This window comes from Asparagus officinalis, chromosome 6, assembly GCF_001876935.1.
Source record: "Asparagus officinalis chromosome 6, Aspof.V1, whole genome shotgun sequence".
Classification (NCBI taxonomy): domain Eukaryota; kingdom Viridiplantae; phylum Streptophyta; class Magnoliopsida; order Asparagales; family Asparagaceae; genus Asparagus; species Asparagus officinalis.
In genome coordinates this window covers 30,986,124-30,994,656 of record NC_033799.1, presented here as the reverse complement: position 1 = coordinate 30,994,656, position 8,533 = coordinate 30,986,124, and the positions used below count along the sequence as shown (strand labels likewise).

The window sequence follows — 8,533 nt, the reverse complement described above, 5'->3', positions numbered from 1 at the left end:
CTAAGAATTTGCTTCAAATTATCAATTCCACCACAAGCATTCAAAGCTTTATCTCTGGTTTTAATCAACTACTTCCACATCCACGAGTCCCCAGTTCTAGCATTCACATGCCAAACATCCGAGTGTTTTAAGTAATTCTCATGAACCCATTTGATCCACAATAATTTCTTATTAATATGAATATACCATAAGCTTCTCAAAGCTGATGCAAGGTTCCATATAGAAACATAGAACACCCCCAAGCCACCTTATTTTTTTACCACAGCAAATCTTATCCCACGAAACCAATGGAACTCTAAAAGATTTTTCAGATTTCCCTCATAAAAACTCCCTACACAACTCATCCATTTTCATTGTGACTTTGACAGGAAGAATGAAGTTAGATGTCCAGTAATTTTAAATACCTAGAATCACACTTTTGATGATTTGTAATCTCCCTGCGTAAGAGAGATTCTTATGCTCTAACCACTTCTGAAAGTGCCCAGTATTTTATCAATGAGTGGATTGCAATCAACATATGTAAGTCTTTTACTAATGAGGGGAACTCCCAGATATCTGAAAGGTATTGTGCCTTCAGTAAAGCCCAGAAAGCTACTTATATCTGCTTTGACTGAATCATTCACCCCACCATAATATATAGAGCATTTGTCCAGATTAGCTTCCAGCCCTGTGGTGTTACTAAAATCCCTGCCACATTGATATAACTTTTGAACTGAATATAAGTCCCCTTTAGCAAATAGCAAAAGGTCATCCGCAAATATTAGATGAGATATTTTGAGATTACCACACTTTGGATGATATCTAAATAACCTGTCATTCTTTAACTGGTCTAATCTCCTTGAAAGGTACTCCATACCCAGAATGAAGAGATATGGTGAGAGGGGATTACCCTACCTTAACCCTCTCTCCCCTTTAAAATAACCATGGAGAGAATCATTGAGTGATATAGAATACTTAGGGGATGTTATACATGTCATAATCTAGTTAATCATCACTTTTGGAAACCCCAGCCCTTTAAGCATTTCTTTCAAAAAATTCCAATTGATTGTATCAAAAGATTTCCTTATGTCTATATTCAGCATGACCCTTGGTGAAATGTTCTTCATGTTATAGCTTTTAGCAAACTCATGAACCAAAGAGATATTGCTTGTAATTTGTCTACCTTTTACAAAAGCACTCTGGGCTTCATTAACAATGCACCCCATAAAAAGCTTAATTCTATTAGCCAGAATTTTAGAGATGAATTTATAAAGGCAATTGCAGCAAGATGTGGGTTTGAAATCAGAGGGGGATTTTGGACATTGTACCTTTGGTATTAGTGTAATGGAAGTAGAGTTTACCATACCCAACAATTTCCCACTCTTGAAGAACTCCTCAATAGCAAGTGAGACCTCCTCCCCAATTACAGGCCAAGCTGATTTATAGAAAGCTACACCATACCTATTAGGTCCAGGAGCCTTGTTATCATCCATTGAGAAGATAGCACTTTTGATTTCTTATTTTAAAACTAGACTAGAAAGAAAGAATTCTAGCTTGTGATTCATTCAAGCAAGGTCCAGATTGAATGGTATGAATATCAGGAGATAGAGTATCAGTAGTTGTTCCCATTAGGTCCTTGTAAAAAGACACAAATTCACTAGCAATCTCATCCTGATCGGAGATTCTTTGGCCCAAGCCATTATAAAGCACCAACACTTTATTATGATGTCTATTAGATTTAATTATTGAGCAGAAAAAGTTGGTGCACCTATCCCCTTGAACACTCTAATTGATTTTGGTTTTTTACTGGGAAAAGGATAACTCATAATCCAGGAGTTTGTTGTAGTTAGCAATACATTCACATTCCTTGTTAATGAAATCTGGGTTGAGAGGGTTAATATTAAGATTCCCTTGAGCTTCTTCTAGTACAATTCTAGCTCTCTGAACCTGTTCACTGATATTGTGGTAGTATTTCTTGTTAATGTCTTTAAGAGCCCATGTAGGCTGTCTAAAAATCACAATAGATAGCTGATCCCCTATCAAACACCGATGATAGAAGTTACAATCTGATGACTTCCAGAAGGCTATAATTCGAAGACTTTCACGTAGATCGATGAAGGTTATAATCTGACGACCTTCACAACAACCGATAAAAACTCTAGTTCAACAGCCTTCACAATCAACATTGGGAGTTACAATCTGACAACTCTCATATTTTCGAGCAGCCAAGGCAAAGGTCACTCAACAACGGTCTTTGCAACGCTCTAGCAAAAGAGACTACAAATCGACTCTCTTCAAGTCAAAACGCACGGGTCGGACCTGCGTTGCAACATCAAAACGCACGGGTCGGACCTGCGTTGCAACATCAAAACGCACAGGCCAGACCTGCGTTGCAACATCAAAACGCACGGGTCGAACCAGCATTATAACCTCAAAACGCAGAGGTCGTGGCTGCATTCCAGAGTCAAAACGCAGAGTTCGTGAACTTAAAACGCAGAGTTCATGTAGAGCCCAGCTCTACGTTTCAGAGTTCAGTACACTGTGCGACCTGTGCGTTTTTAGCCTAAAACAGGTCTAACTCCGCGTTTTGATGTCTAAAACGCAGAGTTCGGACCCAGAAAGCCCAGATTGGCATTTTGACTCGTTCAAAGCACAAACTGAACGGTTTCAAAACCGTTTTCCCTATGTTTTGGGGAGCCGTTTAAGGGGGGCGGTTACACCCCACTCAGCCCCATTTAGGAGCAAATTAAGGGGGCGGTTACACCCCCTTAATCCCTTATAAATACCTCGAAACTTAACTGAGTTCGGATCCTAAATTTTGGGGCAGAAAAGAAGAGATCTTGGCTCTCTCTCTCTTTGAGGGATTGCTGGCTTTTTGGGGAATTGCTGAAGCTTTGGAGATCAACCATCGGAGCTTTCTGCTGGCTTTGGCTTATTAACCAATTTTCGGTTCAAATCAACTCTTTTACAGAGTTCTTCTAAACTCATTCAGAGTTCTAAAACTTGCTTTTCAAGTTCTCCACAGCGTCAAACCGTGAGGAGATGACATCGTTCCAGTGAAGTAAAATATCGGATCATCAACGGAGAGCAAACTCGACGCGAGCATTCGAGGGAGGCACTCCATCGGCACTATGAAGAACCTAGAATTAAACAAAGGGAAGAATCCAGATCATTCTTTTCCCTTTTGTAATTAGAAAATCCAATTGTAACTAAGATTAAAGGAATACAAATCAAATTTTTTCCTTCGTTTCTTTTACTACAAATTTTTCCCACAAACAGCCCCTCTTAGTTGCTTAAGCTTCTTGCAAACTAAGAACATTTTTTATCCATCTACCTGAGATTGCCAGATTGTGGAAACAGTTGGGAGGAAACTATCATGTTTGGTCCACATTTTGAAGAACTTGAAAGGCCTTTTTCCCTTTAAGAAATCATCATATACAGATACAAGTGCAGGAGAATGATAAAAAAAGATTGGAAGTAAAAATTCTACCTGGCTAGAGGTGTACATGTGAACCCAAGCATCATTCACTAGAACTCTCTCTAGTCTATTCCACACTCTAGAGACATTATCTTGCTTGTTATTCCAAGTATAAAAGCATCATGTAGTTTTAAGATGATTCAAATGACAATCATCAATAAAATCTCTAAAATCCTTGATGAGTTTTTGAAAGTATTGAACCACCAAGCTTTTCCTCATTACTAATTACAGTGTTGAAATCACCACCCAGAAGCCATGGAGTATTCCCGATTGATCGGTATATAATCTTCAATTCTAACCATAAATCCTTTCTAACCTCCAATTGGTTATGCCCATTGTAGGCGTCAAAAATTACCTATAGGTTCCCGCATGCAGCTCGAGATGAAGTAAAGACGATGAATGTCATCATCTGAGTCATATGAGATTATTTGATGCCGTAAAGAAGCAAATGAGCGTACAAAACGAATCAGTGAAGCGTACGAGTCAACAAAATGTGCGAATGCACAATACGATAGGACAAACACAAGTCTGGAGGAGTCGGCACGCGTGAGTCAACTCAGAATGGACCGGCCAAGGCCGAGCCACCTCGAGGTGGCTCGCACTTCCAACTCTCTGACAACGTGTTTTTTGATGATTTCTCGGGATTTATCCGATCTACTACCTCCTTAACTACCTTAGGATCATCCCTAAATGTGGTTAAGCCGTTATTGACTGAAGATAAGATCAAATTATGAATTCTTATCCAGAAACACGATTGACTTTGATTCCTTTGATCTCGGTTACAATTTGATTACAAAAGAGAGGAAAACGAATTTGGTTTTCCCCTTTGTTTAAAACTGGGTTCTTCTTGGCAGCGATGGAGTGCTTCCTTCGATTGATTGCGTCGAACTTGCTCTCCGTTGACGATCCGACCGTCTTTATCTCGTGGGAACGATGAACTTTCGTGGAAAGTTTTATGAATAACTCTGAATGAGTTTAAGAACTCTGAACGAGTTTGAACTCTGTGAATAGAGTTGTTGGAACCGAAAATTCGGTTAAGGATCAAGCTGTTTTTCTGTTGTCGAAGAATCCTCTCAGATTTGATTTTCTGAGGTTGGTTCAAAAAATCCTATCTCCGAGGATTTCGTTGTTGTCGTTGCCGAATCTCCCCATCAGAGTGATTTTGATGATAAAGAATCCAACCTCCTGCTAAATCTTCTGTTTGCAAAGAGCCAGCCCCCCTAACTCAGTTGAGTTCGTTGAGTTTTTATAGGGGGATAAGGGGTTGTAACTGACCCCTATATCCGCTCCTACGTGGGCGAAAATCCCTCAGGACGTGGGATAAACGGTTTTGAAACCGTTCGACTCATGTTTGAGTGAGTCAAACGCCCAATCTGGCGTTCAGAACCTCAACTTCGTGTTCTTTGAATTGAGACGCGAAGTTGGGTGTTAGCTGAACACCATTGAACGCGAGGGTCGCTCGCGTTTTGGCTTGTTGCCTGCTTGGAAACGCGGGGGTCAATGTTGGTTGGACCCCTACGAACGCGAGGGTAGTGTCGTTGAATTGTAACCTTTCTCGATCTATGTGAAAAGTCCTCTATTTGCCGCTTTCGATCACCGACCCGAAAGCTATTTGATTGTAGCTTTTGTTGTAGGAGCTAGACGGGAATCAACATCCATAGTGTCTTAAAGATGAATATTCGCCCATAGCTCTCTACCAAGCAACTATTCGACTATATGTTTCGATCATCGACCCGAAAGCTATTTGATTGTAGCTTTCGTTGTAGGAGCTAGACGGGAATCAACATCCATAGTGTCTTAAAGATGAATATTCGCCCATAGCTCTCTATCAAGCAACTCACCAACTGAGTCCAACTTTTTATTTCTGAAATCGTCCCACTGCTCATCAGCATCTCTAATAGTTGCTATGATATTAGCCATGCTGTTGTCACAGCCATCAAGATCAATCATCTCAGAAGTGAGGTCGCGTTTGTGGCAATTGTGGAGTTGTGGATGCAGTGATTGGGAAGTCATCTGATTGTGACCTCCATTGTCGGAGCTTGTTTGAATAAGCTATCTATTATGATTTTTAGACAGCCTACAGAACCCCCTCCAAAGTTTTCGAAAGTTCGCGGTTGACTGGGACGAATTTTCGGAATACTTTGGATCCCAGAATTTGGTGGATTGATTGCTCTTCCCGCCTGATCGAGTCAGATGATTTCTCCGTTGTTGACTGTACTCTATCTGTACTCCTCCAACAGACTCCCCAGTGGAGTCGTTTGTTTCTTCCTGGCTTTGATCGCTTTGGTAACCAAGAAATTGCTGTTCATGGTGGTCTCAACACAGAGATGCCTTCTGCATTTGAGAATTGGAACGCGTGGGTGAGCCCAGTGTTGGGAAATTTGAACGCGCAGGTGAGCATCACGTTTGGAAGCTGAATCAACTCGAACGCGAGGGTCGAGCTTGGGCGGGCTGATGGCCTCGAATCCCGTTTGTTACGATTTGACAGCTCATAGCTGTCTATAAATAGACCACTAGGGGTCAAATCAAGAGTCATTCGACTCTTCTTGAAACTTTAACGAAAAAAATTTCGTTCTCATCTCCGGCGAAACGCTGTTCATCTCCTCCGACGAGATCTTATGGCACCCAAGAAGCCCGTCGCTCCCAAGTCCGATGCCGCTGCGGCTCGGGGATCTGCATCATCAGCGCCGGCCAGCGGCGCCGCTGCTCAGGCGAATGTGACGCCCCAGCTTCCTTTGATCGGTGGTGAGTACGACCTTCGTGGTCATTAAACTTGCTCCGGCAAGTTCTGATCTTGAAATTAACGAGGAAACTCGTTCCCATAACGCGGGGCTGGACCCCGTCGTTTAATCTTCTTGACGAGGGGTTTAACCTCCGCGTCTCAGATTTTTGACGCGAGGGTCGACCCACGCGTCTGAACTTGTTTGACGCGGGGTTCGACCTTCGCGTCTGAACTTGTCTAACGCGGGGTTCGACCTTCGCGTCTGAGATTGTCTGACGCGGGGTTCGACCTTCGCGTCTGTGTTTGTTTGACGCGGGGTTCGACCTTCGCGTCTGAATTTTGATTTTGAGTTGTCTAACTCTTTTCTTCTTTTTGCAGTGCGACATACCAGCGAGCCTCTTATTTTTTGCCACCACTTTGGACATGAAGGTGGTGCAGACATGAACATAACTTTCAGCTCGCGTTTAGAACTCCCGGTTTTCCGGATGAGGGAGAAGAGTCGCGTGGAACTGATCACCCAAGCTTCTCATGACACTCTCAGGACGTTGGTTTCGGACGCTCGACTTGAAGCTTTACGGCCGAGTTTATTTGCTAAGGAGTATCCCCTTGGCGAAGCACCCAGTCCGGCAAAGACCTTCGTTAAGAGATTCCTGGAAAAGAAAGGAGAGTTTCCCGCGCAAGGATTTAGAACTCCTGGTTGGGTTCATTCTCCGGCGGCGGGATGGTGGGCCCAGATGACCAAGTTTGTTCTGAAGGAATTAGAAGCTCCCCTCGCTCAAGCTGGGTTGCTGGTTCCTGTGCGGGCTACTGAATTTGGGATCGTCCAGAGCCACTTTCATTTCTTCTCCATACTGGAGAAGTATAATCCTGATAGTTGCACTTTCTTCACCCCTGTGGGGGAGTTAGGCTTCGCTCTTCACGAGATGCATGAAGTCTCGGGTCTTGTTCTCGGGGATTTGTCGTATGAAGAGTTTGTTCCTGGCTCGGCGGAACTCCAGATTTTAAAGAAGACCAGTCCGGAAATTTATGCCACTCTCTGGGAAGTCATGTGTCACTTCCACATTTGCATGCAGCTGACGGGGTCCGTGGAGGCGGTATTAAGCAAGTGTCTTGGGCAGAATATTTATTCCGTAACTTGACCACTAAGGGAGCTTCAGTGACCCGCTTGCCTGCCAGTACTTTGGAGGAGGTTCAGGCTCGTATTGACGACGCTACCTCCCATTACACTAACGAGGCCAAGGAAGATGTTTTCCCGGCTCACACAGAGTTTGAGAGCTTTCATTATCAAGCTCTGATTCCAATTTCCGACGCGGCGTTGCTAGCTGGATTCTTGATGCTGTGGCTCAAACGTTGCGTCGTTCCTACCAGGCCGGTCGATGCCCTTGCTATTGAGATGGTTTACCCGGCTGTTCTCTTGGCACACGGGAGACCTGTGAGCCTCCTCAGCGCCATGGTGGGTTGTCTGCAGTATGGATTACGGGAGTTGGCCTCTGACTTTGTTGATGTTACAGAGGTGGAGCCTGAGGGACACAAGACCTTCAAGACTCCCAATCCCCGGGTGCCGATGCCATATACATATTTGATGGCTTGGTACGTGCTCCACTGTCCTCCTATAATGAGTGCAGCCTCTCCCCCGGGAGACTCATTCATCCCATTTGTGCAGCGACTAGAGTTCGCGAAATGGGAAGGGGGGTACATGGTTAGGATCCGCCAAATCTTAGCACGGGACACTAACTTCCATATCTACCGCTGTTTCCCTGATTTCGAGGGCGGTGTCTATGGAGCAGAATATCAGGATACGGCGGGTCCTAATGGATTCACTCAGCTGAGCGGGGGAGTTTTCCATTGGCTTTTATCCATCAGGCCAGGCTACCTGATCTTTCGATAAGGCGCCAACTGTTTCGTCGAGCCTTACCAACCCTACAGGTTCGCTCGCCAATTTGGGTATGATCAGTTGTATGTCGGGAACCCTCGTCCTCAACTCTCAGTTATAGCCAACTTATATGAAGGAGCCAGGGCTTGGTATTATTCTGTGGCAGGTTGTACCAAAGCCATCTTCAAGCTTCCCCACAAAACTACTAACTCCTATACCTCCATCAGCTTCTGCAATTGGTATTACGCTGCTTCTCAGACTCCCAACTATAACTTGAATACATCTTGCCTGAAAGACATTAGGCATATGTATAATTTAAGGAAGGGGTCCAAGACATCCCGCTTGAAAGGGATCGATGAGTTTCTGTCCATCGAGAGTCAACCTGCCGAACAGGAAGAGGAACAAGGAGCTAAGCCCATTCCAGTGGAAGAACAACGAGCGGCTGATCCTCCTATGACAAGAGCAGCGGGGAAAAGAAAAC

The 8,533-nt window shown here is 43.9% G+C and overlaps 1 protein-coding gene across 1 annotated transcript; it reads right to left on the bottom strand.

The window, feature by feature from the left end:
* LOC109846008 lies at window positions 462–854 on the bottom strand. Its single transcript, XM_020415231.1, has one exon. It carries the CDS (start codon window positions 852–854, stop codon window positions 462–464), a length of 393 nt encoding a protein of 130 aa, XP_020270820.1.